General features: G+C 43.1%; 1 protein-coding gene across 2 annotated transcripts; it reads left to right on the plus strand.

Annotated features, from left to right (window-relative positions):
* Nucleotides 1-4,935: 4,935 nt before the first annotated feature.
* On the plus strand, nt 4,936-9,926 carry LOC125524848 (ADP,ATP carrier protein 1, mitochondrial-like). Of its 2 annotated transcripts, none has more exons than XM_048689871.1 (4): nt 4,936-5,336; nt 7,311-7,805; nt 7,896-8,267; nt 8,353-9,926. In XM_048689871.1, exons 2-4 carry the CDS (start codon nt 7,338-7,340, stop codon nt 8,647-8,649), a joined length of 1,137 nt encoding a protein of 378 aa, XP_048545828.1. In that variant the 5' UTR covers nt 4,936-5,336; nt 7,311-7,337; the 3' UTR covers nt 8,650-9,926. The 2 variants fall into 2 exon arrangements, with proteins under 2 accessions (XP_048545828.1, XP_048545827.1); XM_048689870.1 differs by having other exon boundaries at nt 4,963-5,326; nt 8,353-9,923.
* The last annotated feature ends 9,713 nt before the right edge of the window (nt 9,927-19,639 follow it).

Below are 19,639 nucleotides of genomic sequence, written 5' to 3' on the forward strand. Positions count from 1 at the left end.
ATGTAGTTTACAAACCTAGGATATGAGTGTAAGTATATTGGAAATTAAAACTCAGAAACTTGAGAAATAGCCTAGTTACGGAGGATGGAACTTAGGGCACTGTTTTTGTTAGGGAAACTGAAACTTACATCACATCTAGTGTCTTGTACCGTTAGAAGAATTTGGATCACACGGTTATTACATATTTGTAGAATGGAAATTATGATATGGATTATTTTATCAAAAATAAAAAATACATGTACTCAGATATGTATATAAAGGTAATTTAAGTTTGCGGAAAATAGTTAGTGAACTTAACATGAAGGTTACATACAAAAATATAATTACATTATGAACTTGACTTCTGAAACTTAAATTTATTTTTCGACAAAGGGTGAATTTTATTGGCTCAAATGAAACTTTAATTATTTATAAATATACTATATAAAATTTGACAGACTTCAATGACTGATAGTTCCATGCGAAATTAAATGTATGCATTAGTTACAATTTTTTCGACTTATATTATGCAGTGACTTGGATGTGTAAATAATTTCTTTATTGAATGTTATTGCCATAATGTATAATCTTGATTTGTGCCTTACTAATCTTTATGTTAACAACGAGTTGATTGAATTAACAAATGTTATTAAAAAATATGTCTGTTAAAATATTTATTAATGTTATATGCTTTGATTATGCAACGTTAATGGTATATTCACTTCTTTTATGTTCTAGTGATAAAAATATGTTGTATAAGTTATTCAGCAAGTGGCACATCAAAATCTAACAGAGCTTCAAAATATTATTACTCTGAAGAAGATGACTCAAGCGGAGAAAATGATGATCGAAAGCCTAACCCTGGATCTAGATTGAAGGTACAACATGGTCATGTTGTTTTGAATAGATTTAGGGAATACAAGAAAATGCTCTACGGAACAAATTTGATGAGTTGTTGAACTTGCCAGCGATTAAAAATGCTAACCTTAATTTAGTACAGATGTCAAAGACGAGTGCATTAAGAAGCCTAAAGTCACATGGTTAAAAAAATGAGACCCTTCCGGGTTAATATGATCTATTTAGGAGAATTAATGCAACTTTTGTTATTTAGTAGACATAAATCAAATTTGAGCTACATGTGCACTAAAAATGGCCTAAAATGATGAAAACATACCATTTAAGTTTTTGAATATGTATTTAGTTCATATATACAAGTAACAACTACATATTCATTAGTTTGATATGCGGTGCGAGTGCATCGACTCCGTCTTCACTTTCTGCAACGTACATCACAACCTTTTGAAATATTTTTAAAATTTAAACCACATACTATAAAAATCATGTCACAGCACCATGCAAAGTTTCAGACAACAATACATTTTCCTGAAAATTCATTGTTTCATAAATTCGTGTTTGAATTTTCACATATACATATTGGAAAGTATCAAACTTTTTTTCGGTAAGACCTATAGTACATGCTAACTACCTTATTTAGGATCTTTCTTCCAATCTTTGAATTTTTCCAATGTACTTTCAGTTTAAATTTGCATTACATCCAATTAAATATAAAACTATTAATAGAATGTCTGAAATATAGCCATGGTCAAAAAATAGCACACTAAAATAAATAAAAATATACAAAACTAAAATACCTATAGTTTACCAGTGGGATCCTCTAAGCACTATCACTCGTAATGCTTGCCCCACGACTAATGTCGGTCAAATCAGTGGCCATATTTCCACTGCGGGCAGCCTGAAGGGACCGCCACTATTACCGTAACTATCAATGATGACCCCTCGAAAAAGTCAATGATGCACTGTATTGTGACACCCCGTTGGTAATTTTCTTCCACGGATAACCTGACCTATATTACGAATGGCGGACATGTTTTTGCATCCGCTACTGAAATCAGGCCAAATTATCATTGGTAGATCCCTGAGCCTATCCATCACTAATAAAATAGTTTTCAAATAGTCCTATATCTGGTTAAGTTCCAATAGCATTAGCAGCTATTGCAAAAACATAACCTGCCGTAGAACTGAAAAATGTGGCACCACATTGGATGATGGGTGCTTCCATGCCAACATATAGGGTGTTTCCTATATGGCGCTTAAGGCGCCAGTTGCAGTTGTTTCTGCAAACTGACGGGCATCCCCGCCTCAGCTATGAGCCAGCCCATTCTACTTTTTTTTTCAATTTTAAATGCAGCAAGGTTCGAACTCACGACATCATGGTTGAGAGGGAACCACATAAACCACTAAGCCATCTCGCCACTACTGCAAAGTTACTTTTTTTTTCCTTTTATTTATTTTCGTCACATTCACGAAGCCCTAGTTTGGGGAAGCTTTCCAAACTGGGTTTTCCCTGTTTGCGATTCAGTTCACGGACGATTTAATTTGGTTTTTCTTTTATCCTTCCTCAAATAACATTTTTGGATTTTTTTGGCCTTTTTTCTTCTTGCTTTTTTTAAAATGTGATTTTCTTTCAAAATTGATGAACTTTTGTTTAAAATTGATGAACTTTTTTCAAATTCGTTGATTATTTTTCAAATGTGATGAAATTTTTTCAAATTGACGATCCTTTCTCAAAATCGATGATTCTATAAAAAATGATGAACTTTATTCGAAGTCGATGAACTTGTTTCAAATTTGATGTTTTTTCAAAGTTGCTGATATTTTTTTCAAAGCACATGGACATTTTTTATTTCACGATTTTTGTCAAATTTGATGAATATTTTTTTCCAAAATTGATGAACTTTTTCTTAAAATTTGATGTTTTTTTAAATAGATGTTCTTTTTTTCAAAATCCATGAACACTTTTTATTTCATGAGTTTTTTTTCATTTTTTTAAAATCAGTGATTGCAGTCAACTGATCAACCGCGCTCGGTCAAACCATGCTCGAGCGACCGCCGGGAGGGGGCGCGGGGGGGGGGGGGGGGGGGGGGGGGGGGGGGGGGGGGGGGGGGGGGGGGGGTGCAGCTCCTGAAGTGCCAATTAGGAGGTCCCATCATATAGCACATTAAAGAGCCGTTAAGGTTAATTGGGCCAACCCAATTCATTAATTGTTAATCTAGTTATGCGATTAAATTTAATGAGATATCCTCTTTGGTGTCTTTAGCGTTGGGAAGCTTACCTCGCGCTCATGCCCCTAGCTGATGGGCCAACAAAGGAAGAAAGATCGCTCAGGTCGCTTAGGTCGCACAGTCGATCGTTGTTCGGTGGGTCGATGGTTGACCGGCCAACCATTGACCCGTCAGCTGTTGACTGGTCAACCATTGACCATTTGACTTTTTAAAAATGGATTTTAAATTTTTGTAAAAAAATCTTGGACTTGTAAAAAGTCTAGACTTTAAAATGTGTTAATTTTTTTGGAGAAAAAGTTTATAAATCTTGAAAAAAGTTCATGGACTTAGGTAAAAGAGTTCACAAATTTGAAATAAGTTCATTGATATTAAAAAAATCATCAAGTTTTTAGAAAGTTCTTCGATTTTGAGAAAAAAAATCTACAAATTTGAAAATAGTTCATCAAATTGGAAAAAAGTTCATAATTGTTTTTAAAGTTCACAGATTGGAAAAAAGTCACGAATGTAATAAAATAAAAAGGTAAGAAATGAACAAAAAAATCCGAATAAAAAATGTACAGAAAACCTGAAAAAACACGGAGCTTCACAAAATCGGTTGGGTCTCTGCCGGAAAAAACAAATAGCATCGCTGGTCCGTTTTACATGTATGTGATCAAGAAATAAAAAAGGCTACATGGACCGGCCCAGCTAGCTAGAGGGGGGTAGGGGGAGGGGTGCCTGGCGAAAATATCTGGTGCACGAGTGCTTGTGGTGCTACCGGTGCACTGAACTCAAGTCGCACATTTTAAATGTTTGAAATTTTTTGAAAAAAAATTGTAGCACATTGACACAACATTAATGTATATTGTCATAAAATTTCAAGTCGAAATTCGTAACACAGCTCCTAAAACAAAAATGACAAAGTCAACACTAAATAGTACATAAGGTAAGTTGGGCTTTAGATTTGGCCCATTTTCACACTGATGTCAATTGTGTTATTTTTGTATCTCAAAAAATATTTCAAATTTAGATACAAAAATTTTTGACGACATACATTGATGTTATGTCAATGTCCTTGATTTTTTTTTCAGATTTTTTAAAGTGTTGTACGGCATCTGGTGCACCGGTACAAGTGTTGGTGCACCGGATACGTTCCCGGGGTGCCTGTTTGCTGAAACGACTTTAAGTGACGCAGCAGCCCCTAAATAAGATTCAAATAACTTCATGCGTCAAATCATAAAGCTCATTCACCCGCAAAGTAAAATAAAATCATAAAGCTCATTGGCGAGCCATATTTTTTGGTCGACACTTACAGTAAAAAATAAAAACATGGCGAAAATCATGTTCATGTGGTTTGCTGCATTTATCTACAAACAGTTTTAAAAAAACGAGATTTCTTTCTTTTAGACCATAATAGCCATTCATTATCAACAAACGAGATTTAAAACCCGTTGAAGAAACATTGGTTGAGGTATCACCTTGTAAGGCAGATTTATAATTCTTTATCAGCGATCTGAAAAGTTGAAGAAGTCGTACGTTGCCGCAAAATAAATCGTAGTTTCCGCTGTCAATCTAAAGAGTTGAAGAAACCGAACCCTGTTGAATAAAAAAAAGTAATTAAAGTTTTTTAGCATGAAAAACTTTTGATCTATTCATCTTCAATTATGATAGTACAACGAACATTAGAAATAATAAAAATTACATCTAGATCCGTAGATCATCTAAAGACAACTATAAACACTGAAGTAAGCCGAAGGTGTGACGCTATAAAAAGAAACCAAAGTTGCGGCACTGGTAACTAAGCCTTGTTGTTATCGACTGAATGTGCAGCCCTAATTAGTTTGTCTAATTGTTATCGCTAAAAGACAACAAACAAGTCAAAGAAAATTTTGCCAAAGACAACAAGTCATTCCGATCTCTGAATTCAATAAGAAAAACTGAGCTGAAAATGATAGAATGGTCCAGCTCACCACTCGTCCTAGAAAGTGCGAGGAGAAGCGGCGGCAAGGTGTCCCATGGAGCTCTCTGGAAGAAGATCAGACGCCAACCGAACGAGCACACGGGGACAGGGCAGCTCTCTCTCGACCCTTCTTTATGTTTTTTTAACCTCAGCTCTGCGCTGACATTGATACAGAACGGGATGAAAGAACAGATATCCAGGCGAACAAAAGGAGAAGATCAAGCGATCAGCAGCAAAACTAAGGCTTGGTATTGGACCTCCGATCATTCCTCTCCTCGCAGAGTCCACCGAGCCGGCAGATAAACTGTCGACCATTCTCTGCAGGTAAAGAAAGGTAGAATATCAGTTTGTTGTTTGCAGCTGTAGATGCTTGTGGTTTCTTCATGGTTTCTAGGCTATTTAGATCTTCGTGTGGTGCTTCTGATGCTAGATCTTCGTTTCCACTCCAATAGCCGCCGCTAGCCTCGGAGTCCGGTGCAGGGGCAAACGGAAACCAGCAATATCTGTTTTTGAGAGTTCTTCACATTTGTCCGTGGATAATTCTGTTTTTAGAATCGCTTTGTTCCTTCAGAATTGCTCCCAGTCTCAGTAGGGAAGTTCAGTTCCGCAGTGATCAGGCTTGTTGCTGCTAATTTGGCCTAGCCGGTGAACGTTCGCTGTGGGGCATGACAATTGCGAATGTTTTTTTATGTCAAATTCTATGAAAGCACATGACAATTTCTTCACGAACACATGAGAACTATACTGGCAAATAGAGGATTTAACTGCGAAAATTGCCCTGTTCGCTTGAAAGAACTGCCATGCTCCCAACACATAAGTTGCCGTGAAAAATGTTCGTTCTGCCATGCACCTAGCGAACGTTTGCTGAATAGTATTACCCATGTTTTTAACTTTTTGGCACACAACACGACTGCCCTGTGCCCTCACATGGAAGGGGTGTTGAGTACTCAATGATGCCTTATATCCCAAGATGGGTCTTAGAAGTAGGAATACAACTTCATTTTCTTACGTCTCTTTCGCTTCATTCAAGATATGGGGACTCCATCCGATTCTGGAAGTTAAGGGAGAATATTTGGAAATGTTTCAGCAAAATCATATTTCTTGATTTATTTTTCTAAAAAAATGACATTTAGCTTTTATATTATATGCAAGTTTTTTTAGGGTGTATATTATATGCAAGTACTACTCTAGACATCATGGTCTTGTGTTTGATTCATGACATTGGCAATTTCTACTTGTGAAATTGATGAACCCCACATGCCGGCAAAAGAAAAATCACAATAAAGAACTTGGTACTATATATGGGCTTGAACCCCGGGACCCTCAAGCAATAGTTTGGTTGTTGGGACTTACCAAGTTACCACCACACCAAATAGTGCTTTAGTCTCTAGGGAGATAAGGGGCTGTTTGGATTGGAGCCCTGGGCTGCCCGTCCAAAACATTGGTCGTTGACCAGATTTCGTTGCCCGTTTGGATGACTACCCAAAAATTGGCGCGCCCAGACCACCTCAGTTTCTCTAGTTCAATCCTACGCCAATTCATTGGCGAGTTATCGGCGGCAGATTCGCTCGCCAATCTTTTGGCTAGCCCAGGTTTGGCGGGGCTGGCAATGGCACGAACCAAACAGCCCCTAAGTGCAACTTTGTGTTTTGAGAAACACACTACAAACACAAACGCTCACATACGCGCACGCACACCCTACCTTAACCCTACACCTATGAGTACCTCCAAGAGATTGAGCCAACGGATCTTAGATTGAGGAAGTCGCCACATATGTCTCGTAGTTGACAGGCACGCCAAGCTATACCGTTGAAAGAATAGTGTCGAAGAGGCCGGGAGAAATCAAAGAAAATGCAAACCCACCCATGTCAAGTCTAGACTTGAACCTGGGTGGGCAGGTCTCATGACAAGGAACCTAGCCTCTGAGCTAAGCTTAGTTCGTAGTTAAGTGCAAACTTTTAATATCATCAACCTCCTACTGACCGTAATGTTGGCGATGTATTTTCATGTTTACTTGAATACTAACATTTTTATTTTGTTTATATTATTTGGGTGCACATCAATATGCTGTTAAATATGTAGTTGTTTTCCCTACTGCTATTATATTCAATTGTAATATTTTCTGCTGCACTCATCCTTAAAGGAATGTAGTTGGAACATAAATTCCCTTTAATATTTTTGTGTTCTACTTGCAACTTTGTACGAGCTATTTATAATCTTAGATTTGTTTGATGGATTAACTTCTTTTTTTTGCGGGTAAGATTAACTTCAATCTAACCCAGACTTGTCCGCAATTGTTGTCTAACAGATCACTTCTGACTTGCATACTGAAACGATGGATGAACTGTGCCCTCCATCTGTGGTCCAGAAGCTCCATGGACAGTCCATGTTGTTGAGACAAATATCTTCTTCTGCCACGAGAAGTCATGTAATCAACAATGCACATTATGCGCGCAATTTTTCTGTGACAAAATACCATCAGACGAATGGAAGTATTGGGCGTTTGCCTCGCAATACACCATCCCCGATCCGTGCCCCCGCACCCGAAGAGAAGGGTTTTTCTGGATTCATGATTGATTTTCTAATGGGTGGAGTTTCTGCTGCCGTCTCCAAAACGGCGGCTGCTCCGATTGAGCGTGTTAAGCTCTTGATTCAGAACCAGGATGAAATGATCAAGAGTGGTAGGCTTTCTCATCCTTACAAAAGTATCGGCGATTGCTTCACCCGCACAATAAAAGATGAGGGTGTGGTTGCACTCTGGAGGGGAAACACGGCCAATGTTATCCGTTATTTCCCGACTCAGGTCATGCATCCTGTACCCTACCATTAGCTCTTTTGTTTCTACATTTTTCTTGCCATGAAATGGACTGAATGATTTCCACCTTTGCTTCAGGCCTTGAACTTTGCCTTCAAGGACCACTTTAAGCGCATGTTCAACTTTAGAAAGGACAAGGATGGGTACTGGAAGTGGTTCTTCGGCAACATAGCTTCCGGAGGGGCCGCCGGTGCTTCTTCTCTGTTGTTTGTGTATTCTCTGGATTACGCTCGTACTCGTCTCGCCAATGATGCCAAGGCTGCAAAGGTGGGTGGCCAGAGGCAGTTCGACGGCATCGTAGATGTCTATCGCAAGACCCTCGCCAGCGACGGTGTCCGCGGCTTGTACCGTGGCTTCAACGTCTCCTGTGTGGGCATCATCGTTTATCGAGGTCTTTACTTCGGAATGTACGACTCCCTCAAGCCAGCGGTTCTTGTTGGTTCTCTTGAGGTCAGTAACCATACCATTGTTTCTGTAAATTCATTCTGTACATATCTCACTAATACCATATTTCTTCACTATGCATATTCTGCAGGATAACTTGCTTGCCAGTTTCTTGCTTGGCTGGGGTGTAACGATGGGTGCTGGGCTCGCCTCGTATCCCATTGATACCGTGCGCCGCCGTATGATGATGACATCCGGTGAGTCCGTGAAGTATAAGAACTCCATGGATGCTTTCAGGAAGATCATCGCCGAGGAGGGCGCCACGTCCCTCTTCAAGGGTGCTGGCGCCAACATCCTTCGTGCCGTTGCGGGTGCTGGTGTCCTTGCTGTGTATGACAAGCTCCAGGTGGTCGTCTTTGGCAAGAAGTATGGATCCGGTGGTGGCTAAGTACGGATGCTGTAGGGCTAAATTTTGTGCGATGGTGTAGCGCTGCTTTTGAATAAAATCTGCCATATGGAGTATGGAGAGTGTTTAACAAAAAACTATCACAATTCGTCCAATCATGCCTACAAACTACCACTTTACAAATTTATGCCGAAAACTATCATTTTTCAACTAATCTTTGACTAAAAACTACCATGTCTCAAAAATGTCTGATTCACCTCTTCTAAACGCTTTTCTAATAAGAATGGCCCACATGTAAGCGCTGACGTGGCATAGTTGTCAAACTCTGTTAGATTGATCGGTAAGTTGTGCGTTATGACGTATGCGACCCACATGTCATCATCAACCTCTTCTCCCTGAAACAGATTCCTTTGGGACATTTCCTCAAGCAGGTTGTATTCGTCCTGGAGCACGAGCTACCATGGCCGGGCGCAAGCAGTCGCAGTTGTGAGCAGCACCGGCCGCACACGAGCTGGTGGATGGTGACCATGCCTCGTCCGTGGTGAGCGCCGATGGCATCCAACCACCCCAGTCACGGAAGGAGCTTCCCGTGCGTGGTGGCTATTCCTGGCCCGCGCCTCCACGGCCCCTGGAGACGCGCACGGGGCTGACCTCCTCCCCCGCTCTGTAGTCATCTCGTCGCTCAACGACCTCCTTCTCCACCTCCGGCCAAATTGAAGGAAGAGCGCGAATTTGGAGCTGGGTCTGGGCGAGGACGGCGCCGAGATGGCCTGCAGCAGCGCCATCCACTTCCTGGTAGACACGAACACCGGCGCCGGCTGCAGCGGGGTCATGGGCGCCAGGCTCGACGGGTTGCTACCCCCGCTGCCTATCCCGGCGCTCCGACGTTCAAAAAGCCCTCCGCCACCCCGTCCCCATCTCCCTCACCACCGCCACCTGCGTCCGGAACATGGTCCTGCTGCTAGCTCGCTCCTTCCCTCGCTCAAAGCCTCCGCAGAGAGAAAGAATGGCGTTGGCCTGTAGATGCGGACCCGACCGTAGATGGGGAGTTCCATGGAAGAAGATAGAGCTTACATATTGGTCCCACATGTCATAGCAGTCAATATAATGGTCAATCTAGCGGAGTTGACTACTCTGCCACGTCAGCGCTTATGAGTGGGCCCAACCTGTCATAAACAGGTTTAAACTGGTTGAATCGGGCACTTTTCAGACATGGTAGTTTTTAATCAAAAATTAATCAAAAATGATAGTTTTCGGCACAAATTTGTAAAGTGGTAGTTTGTAGACATGATTGGACGAATTGTGGTAATTTTTTGTTAAATACTGAGTATGGACATATCTCGTAGATGATCCTATTTCGGCGCCACCGGTGCTCTCTGTTGGATCAGTTTTCTCCTTCCTGCAAACACGAAACATCACACCATGCAATCAAAAATACAGACATCAACTGATCAAACCAACAAACGAACAAACGGAATAACAAATGGATCTAACGGTGATGGACGGAGGAATGAATGAAACCGATCTTTGAAGATTTGGTTCAAAAATAACAAACAAGTAAGCTATTGATCAGCGCTCAATTTAAATCAAATACAATTCCACTTCGTCTATATTGGTAACAGTCATCTGTTCTCCACATAACTGTACCGGGCATCTGTTTCTGTTGTTCAGTTAACTGTACCGGTCAAACAGTTTCAACCCACGAAGGCGAAGGCCTTTTCACCTAGTCATCCAACGGTCCAGAGTTCAGACGGTTAAAATCACCTGGCCTGCCCAACACTGATTCAGTAACATGAAACCCTATTTGTCTTTTTCTTTTGTTTGGAAAACTCGTGTCTAATGTAAAAACCGTAAAAAATAGATAACAAACATTAGTTAAAAATCATAGCAACGTCTGACATTTAATTTTTATTTCAGCAAATAGCATTTAGCCATGTACACAACATTTGTTCTCCAAACCTCTATATAGTTTGAAAATTTACAATTGAACCCCTATCTCATTTTCTTACACACAAAGTAAATGCCAACTAATGGCTAGCCACGCAAATAACACCTGTCACTAGTATAGCTCACAGAAAGACAAGTGGAGGCATGCATGCGAACCAAATCACTCACATATACTGCGTACTCAAACCGACATAGTCATTCACCCAGCTATAAATACCACCAGTACCTTGTTTTGTTAGCCCTACTTGTTTGATGTCGTATCTATCTTCACCTCTATTTGAATCAGACTATGAGCATCTGATTTATATCTCTAGTTACTCTGTAAAAAGAAGAATGATGGCTAGTGAAAGAAAACACACAAATTATATGAAGGTGCATAGATTTGCAGTTTGGTGATGCGTGTATAGCTGAATCATGCTGAGAATTAAATCCCGTATTAATTTACTAAGGTTTGCATAAAGTCAAGTTTCCTGCACATGATATCTTGTCATGTGTATAGTGAACATTTGTTGCTTAATGATACTATTCATATGACTAGTTGGCATTGCATAAGGATGCATGGTACTGTTCTATGATACCTCCTCTCGAAGGTCTTAGGATTGGCTTGGGCTTTTCATGAGTTATCTAAAGATGGTTTTTATGATGGTGACGTGACTTACTGCTTGATTTTTTTCCGATAAAGGGCGTTCTTATTAACACAACATTAAGGGGGTACTTGGATAATAAGCACATATCCGAACTCTGCACTACTAGAGTGCACACATCCCAATTTGAACGTGCACACACACAGAGCAAGAAAGCAAAGTCATGAGAGACAAAAAAATACTAAGCATAAGGCGTAGATGGTGGGGGGCATGGCTGAAGCCCTGATTGTATCCAGTCCAGCACACTCGCATATCCTGATGCTTCCAAGTCCTAGTCATGTGTGGGTTTTGGCAGCGTGCAAGCATGGCATGATGATACATAGCAATCGGTAGGTTCTATTCTTTGCTCGGCTCGGGTACGCAAGATTTCTTCCTTGTGAATTATGATCATGTTCCATGTGTTCTCACGCTTAAATAGGACTACTTGATATCATGTGGTGCAACTGCAATGTGGTTGGATGCTTATATGTAATTCAATATTGCCATCATAGAGAGCACATGAAGATTCATGTATGTTCTAAGCGTCCCCTCCATCAATGAAGTAGCTCTATAGTAGACGTGTTGATGTATCAATTCAGCTCATAGCGCAACTTCTTTATATAGCAACATTTTGAGAAAGCCTTTGCAACCGTTGTCTGTTTACTAGAGAAATAAACATCCCTAAGCAACCAGAACCTCTCTTTTTTTAGCTGAGCAACCGAAATCTTTGGAACACAATCACATATGGACCAAAAGTTATTCGACGATCTTTTGGTAATTTTTTACCTAATTCTCTTCAAAGGAAGATGGAAAGGATATGTGTAATACTTTAGTCAACACGAATGCACAGTTCCAACATTAGTCTCCATTCAATCGAAGCATTGCAATGTGTGGCAGTGTTTTCATTCTTGATCGCCACCTCCTCGCCTCATATCTGGGTATCTTGGATCGGATGATGACGGCACCTTCGGTGTCGTTCTCCATCCAGGGGGCATCATTTTGGAGCAAGTGCTAGCTGGCAAGGGAAGGAGGTGGAGCAATGGTTCATCTTCAGCATCAACAAGAGTGGGTATCGGCGGCGTGGCGCAGTGGGGTCTCAGTGCTGGACGCGTGTTGATGGGCACAGACAGAAGGATGGAGTTGTCTGGAATCATGGTGGCGTCGACGGTAGAAGGGCTTGCCAAGGTCAATGCATTGAGCACTCCTGAACATGGGGCGGGGGAAGATGGCGACGACGGATTATTTTGCGCATGTGGTGCATGTTTAGGGTCTGCTAGACCGGTTGGAGCTTCCGGCTAGCCAGCGAGTGGATTGATGAGACCACAGGATCTCATGGTGTGTGTTGATGCGAGATCAAGGCACATCATCAAATTTGTAGGTATGGTGACAATGTTCGCTAGGAAGGTGGCTTTGATTGTCTCATGTATTTACTTTGCAAGGCTTTGTTCAATAATTTAATAAAAATCATTGTGTGCATCGCTTGATGCATAGACTGGGATTATCCCCCTTTTCGAAAATATAAACCTCATCACCTCATGATCTTCATTGTCCGGTGAGTGGGAGAGCACACAAGGACTAGTTAAACGGAATTATGAATATTTGATGTTTTTTGTTGTTTGTAAAAGGACAAGGGGTAGCCCAGGTGACTAGCTTTGAAAGTGCTAGTTATCGACTAGGGGGGTGAATAGGCGATTTTTATGAAAGTCTTCAAAACATGGAAGTTTCGAAGACAAACGATAGAAACAACTCTATTACCATGCAGCGGAAGGTAGACTACACTAAGCAAGCCATAGTCAAGTATTCAATGAGATGAATGATGGGGAACGTAGCAGAATTTTAAAATTTTCTACGCATCACCAAGATCAATCTATGGAGTCATCTAGCAATGAGGGAGAGAGGAGTGCATCTACATACCCTTGTAGATCACGCGCGGAAGCGTTCAAGAGAACGGGGTTGATGGAGTCGTACTCGTCGTGATCCAAATCACCGATGACCTAGCGCCGAACGGACGGCACCTCCGCGTTCAACACACGTATGGTTGGGAAGACGTCTCCTCCAACTTGATCCGGCAAGGGGGAAGAAGAGGTTGATGAAGATCCAGCAGCACGACGGCGTGGTGGTGGAAGCAACGGTGATCTCGGCAGGGCTTCGCCAAGCTCAGGGAGAGGGAGGAGTGTCACGGGAGGGAGAGGGAGGCGCCATGGGCTAGGGTGCGGCTGCCCTCCCTCCCCCCACTATATATAGGACCCCTAGGGGGGGCGCCGGCCCTAGGAGATTGAATCTCCAAGGGGGGGCGGCGGCCAAAGGGGGTGGAGTGCCCCCCAAGCCAAGTGGGGCGCCCCCAACCCTAGGCGCAGGGAGGCCCATGGGGGGGGCACCAGCCCACTAGGGGCTAGTTCCCCTCCCACTTCAGCCCATGGGGCCCTCCGGGATAGGTGGCCCCACCCGGTGGACCCCCGGGACCCTTCCAGTGGTCCCGGTACAATACCAATTACCCCCGAAACTTTCCCGATGACCGAAACTTGACTTCCTATATATAAATATTCACTTCCGGACCATTCCGGAACTCCTAGTGACGTCTGGGATCTCATCCGGGACTCCGAACAACTTTCGGGTTACCGTATACTAATATCTCAACAACCCTAGCGTCACCGAACCTTAAGTGTGTTCACCCTACGGGTTCGGGAGACACGCAGACATGACCGAGACGACTCTCCGGTCAATAACCAACAGCGGGATCTGGATACCCATGTTGGCTCCCACATGCTCCTCGATGATCTCATCGGATGAACCACGATGTCGAGGATTCGATCAATCCCGTATGCAATTCCCTTTGTCAATCGGTACGTTACTTGCCCGAGACTCGATCGTCGGTATCCCAATACCTCGTTCAGTCTCGTTACCGGCAAGTCACTTTACTCGTACCATAATGCATGATCCCGTGATCAACCACTTGGTCAGATTGAGCTCATTATGATGATGCATTATCGAGTGGGCCCAGAGATACCTCTCCATCATACGGAGTGACAAATCCCAGTCTCAATTCGTGCCAACCCAACAGACACTTTCGGAGATACCTGTAGTGTACCTTTATAGTCACCCAGTTATGTTGTGACGTTTGGCACACCCAAAGCACTCCTATGGTATCCGGGAGTTGCACAATCTCATGGTCTAAGGAAATGATACTTGACATTCGGAAAAGCTATAGCAAACGAACTACACGATCTTTGAGCTATGCTTAGGATTGGGTCTTGTCCATCACATCATTCTCCTAATGATGTGATCCCATTATCAATGACATCCAATGTCCATAGTCAGGAAACCATGACTATCTTTTGATCAACGAGCTAGTCAACTAGAGGCTCACTAGGGACGTGTTGTGGTCTATGTATTCACACATGTATTACGATTTCCGAATAACACAATTATAGCATGAACAAAGAAATATAATAATAACCATTTTATTATTGCCTCTAGGGCATATTTCCAACAGTCTCCCACTTGAACTAGAGTCAATAGTCTAGTTACATTGTGATGAATCGAACACCCATGCAGCTCTGGTGTTGATCATGTTTTGCTGTAGGGAGAGGTTTAGTCAACGGATCTGCCACATTCAGGTCCGTATGTACCTTACAAATATCTATGTCTCCATTTTGAACACTTTCACGAATGGAGTTGAAGCGACGCTTGATATGTCTGGTCTTCCTGTGAAACCTGGGCTCCTTGGCAAGGGCAATAGCTCCAGTGTTGTCACAGAAGAGAGTCATCGGGCCCGACGCATTGGGTATGACTCCTAGGTCGGTAATGAACTCCTTCACCCAGATTACCTCTTGTTCTGCCTCCGAGGCTGCCATGTACTCCGCTTCACATGTAGATCCCGCCACAACGCTTTGCTTGCAACTGCACCAGCTTACTGCCCCACCATTCAAAATATACACGTATCCGGTTTGTGACTTAGAGTCATCCAGATCTGTGTCGAAGCTAGCATCGACGTAACCCTTTACGATGAGCTCTTCGTCACCTCCATAAACGAGAAACATATCCTTAGCCCTCTTCAGGTACTTCAGGATATTCTTGACCGCTGTCCAGTGTTCCATGCCGGGATTACTTTGGTACCTTCCTACCAAACTTACGGCAAGGTTTACATCAGGTCTGGTACACAGCATAGCATACATGATAGACCATATGGCCGAGGCATAGGGGACGACACTCATCTTTTCTCTATCTTCTGCCGTGGTCGGGCATTGAGCCGTGCTCAATCTCATACCTTGCAATACAGGCAAGAACCCCTTCTTTGACTAATCCATTTTGAACTTCTTCAATATCTTGTCAAGGTACGTACTCTGTGAAAGACCAATGAGGCGTCTTGATCTATCTCTATAGATCTTGATGCCTAATATATAAGCAGCTTCTCCAAGATCCTTCATTGAAAAACACTTGTTCAAGTAGGCCTTTATGCTTTCCAAGAATTCTATATCATTTCCCATCAACAGTATGTCATCCACATACAATATGAGAAATGCTACAGAGCTCCCACTCACTTTCTTGTAAATGCAGGCTTCTCCATAAGTCTGCGTAAACACAAACGCTTTGATCATCTCATCAAAACGAATGTTCCAACTCCGAGATGCTTGCACCAGCCCATAAATCGAGCGTTGGAGCTTGCACACCTTGTCAGCATTCTTAGGATCGACAAAACCTTCCGGCTGCATCATATACAATTCTTCCTTAAGGAAACCATTAAGGAATGCCGTTTTGACGTCCATTTGCCATATGTCATAATCATAGAATGTGGCAATTGCTAACATGATTCGAATGGACTTCAGCTTCGCTACGGGTGAGAAAGTCTCATCGTAGTCAACCCCTTGAACTTGTCGATAACCCTTAGCGACAAGCCGAGCTTTATAGATGGTTACATTACCATCCGCGTCTGTCTTCTTCTTAAAGATCCATTTATTTTCTATGGCTCGCCGATCATCGGGCAAGTCAGTCAAAGTCCATACTTCATTTTCATACATGGATCCTATCTCAGATTTCATGGCTTCCAGCCATTTGTCGAAATTTGGGCCCGCCATCGCTTCTTCATAGTTCGAAGGTTCACCGTTGTCTAACAACATGATTTCCAAGACAGGGTTGCCGTACCACTCTGGTGCGGAACGTGTCCTTGTGGACCTACGAAGTTCAGTAGCAACTTGATCTAAAGTTTCATGATCATCATCATTAACTTCCTCTCTAGTCGGTGCAGGCACCTCAGGAACATTTTCTTGAGCTGCGCCACTTACCGGTTCAAGAGGTAATACTTCATCGAGTTCTACTTTCCTCCCACTTATTTCTTTCGAGAGAAACTCTTTCTCTAGAAAGGATCCATTCTTGGCAACAAAGATCTTGCCTTCGGATATGAGGTAGAAGGTATACCCAATAGTTTCTTTAGGGTATCCTATGAAGACGCATTTTTCCGACTTGGGTTCGAGCTTTTCAGGTTGAAGTTTCTTGACATAAGCATCGCATCCCCAAACTTTTAGAAACGACAGCTTAGGTTTCTTCCCAAACCATAATTCATACGGTGTCGTCTCAACGGATTTTGACGGAGCCCTATTTAAAGTGAATGCGGCAGTCTCTAAAGCATAGCCCCAAAATGACAGTGGTAAATTGGTAAGAGACATCATAGATCGCACCATATCCAATAGAATGCGATTACGACGTTCGGACACACCATTACACTGAGGTGTTCCAGGCGGCGTGAGTTGTGAAACTATTCCACATTTCCTTAAGTGTGTGCCAAATTCGTGACTCAAGTATTCTCCCCCACGATCTGATCGCAAGAACTTGATTTTCCTGTCACATTGATTCTCGACCTCACTCTAAAATTCCTTGAACTTTTCAAAGGTCTCAGACTTGTGTTTCATTAAGTAGACATACCCATATCTACTCAAGTCATCAGTGAGGGTGAGAACATAACGATAGCCACCGCGAGTCTCAACACTCATTGGACCGCACACATCAGTATGTATGATTTCCAATAAGTTGGTTGCTCGCTCCATTGTTCCTGAGAACGGAGTCTTGGTCATTTTACCCATGAGGCATGGTTCGCACGTGTCAAATGATTCGTAATCAAGAGACTCCAAAAGTCCATATGCATGGAGCTTCTTCATGCGTTTGACACCTATGTGACCAAGACGGCAGTGCCACAAGTATGTGGGACTATCATTATCAACCTTACATCTTTTGGTATTCACACTATGAATATGTGTAACATTACGCTCGAGATTCATTAAGAATAAACCATTCACCAGCAGAGCATGACCATAAAACATATCTCTCATATAAATAGAACAACCATTATTCTCGGATTTAAATGAGTAGCCATCTCGAATTAAACGAGATCCTGATACAATGTTCATGCTCAAAGCTGGCACTAAATAACAATTATTGAGGTTTAAAACTAGTCCCGTAGGTAAATGTAGAGGTAGCGTGTCGACGGCGATCACATCGACCTTGGAACCATTCCCAACGCGCATCGTCACCTCGTCCTTTGCCAGTCTCCGCTTATTCCACAGCTCCTGTTTTGATGCAAGTAATAAAGTAAAGTAATTACATGACGTTTATGTTGACACGCAGGTCATAAATAAATTAAGACAACTCCTATGGCTCCTGCCGGTTGTCATACTCATCGACATGCAAGTCGTGATTCCTATTACAAGAACATGATCGATCTCATACATCACATATATCATTCATCACATCCTTTTGGCCATATCACATCACACGGCACATGCTGCAAAAACAAGTTAGATGTCCTCTAATTGTTGTTGCAAGTTTTTACGTGGCTGCTATAGGTTTCTAGCAAGAACGTTTCTTACCTACGCCAAAACCACAACGTGATATGCCAATTTCTATTTACCCTTCATAAGGACCCTTTTCATCGAATCCGATCCGACTAAAGTCGGAGAGACAGACACCCGCCAGCCACCTTATGCAACTAGTGCATGTCAATCGGTGGAACCAGTCTCACGTAAGCGTACGTGTAAGGTCGGTCCGGGCCGCTTCATCCCACGATGCCGCCGAATCAAGATAAGACTAGTAACGGCAAGCAAATTGACAATATCCACGCCACAACTGCTTTGTGTTCTATTCGTGCATAGAAACTACGCATAGACCTAGCTCATGATGCCACTGATGGGGAACGTAGCAGAATTTTAAAATTTTCTACGCATCACCAAGATCAATCTATGGAGTCATCTAGCAACGAGGGAGAGAGGAGTGCATCTACATACCCTTATAGATCACGCGCGGAAGCGTTCAAGAGAACGGGGTTGATGGAGTCGTACTCGTCGTGATCCAAATCACCGATGACCTAGCGCCGAACGGACGGCACCTCCGCGTTCAACACACGTACGGTTGGGAAGACATCTCCTCCAACTTGATCCAACAAGGGGGAAGGAGAGGTTGATGAAGATCCAGCAGCACGACGGCGTGGTGGTGGAAGCAACGGTGATCTCGGCAGGGCTTCGCCAAGCTCAGGGAGAGGGAGGAGTGTCATAGGAGGGAGAGGGAGGCGCCAGGGGCTAGGGTGCGGCTGCCCTCCCTCCCCCCACTATATATAGGACCCCTAGGGGGGCGCCGGCCCTAGGAGATTGAATCTCCAAGGGAGGGGCCAAGGGGGATGGAGTGTCCCCCAAGCCAAGTGGGGCGCCCCCACCCCTAGGGTTTCCAACCCTAGGCGCAGGGGAGGCCCATGGGGGGGCACCAGCCCACTTCAGCCCATGGGTGTAACACCCTCGATGCGACTATATCTCCCACGTGTCGAGGCACGACTTAGAGGCATAATCGCATTGAAGGCATATGTCGCAAGTTAGGCAATCTTCACAACATCCCATGTAATATAAATAATAAAGGGGAGATAACATAGTTGGCTTACACTCGCCACGTCAATCAAGGTACATAAATAACATTACATCATCCAAACACTCATGGCCCGACTACGGCGCCAAAATAAAAGATAACCCAACATGCGACACGGTCCCGATCACCCCAATTGGGCACCACTACTGATCATCAGGAAAAGACACGTAGTATCATTGAGAGTCCTCGTCGAACTCCCCCTTGAGCTCGAGCGCGTCACCTGGAGCGGAATCATCAGGCCCTGCATCTGGTTTAATAGTAATCTGTGAGCCACAGGGACTCAGCAATCTCGCACCCTCGCGATCAAGACTATTTAAGCTTATAGGTAAGGCAAGGTAAAATATGTGGAGCTGCAGCAAGCGACTAGCATATATAGTGGCTATCCTGTTCGCAAAAGAGAGCGAGAAGAGGAGGCAAGGCGCGAGCGAGAAACTAGAGGACAACCTACGCAAGCATTACTCCAACACCGTGTTCACTTCCCGGACTCCGCCGAGAAGAGACCATCATGGTAACTCACACTGTTGATTCATTTTAATTAAGTTAAGGTTCAAGTTATCTAC

Source organism: Triticum urartu, chromosome 7 (genome assembly GCF_003073215.2).
Source record: "Triticum urartu cultivar G1812 chromosome 7, Tu2.1, whole genome shotgun sequence".
Lineage (NCBI taxonomy): Eukaryota > Viridiplantae > Streptophyta > Magnoliopsida > Poales > Poaceae > Triticum > Triticum urartu.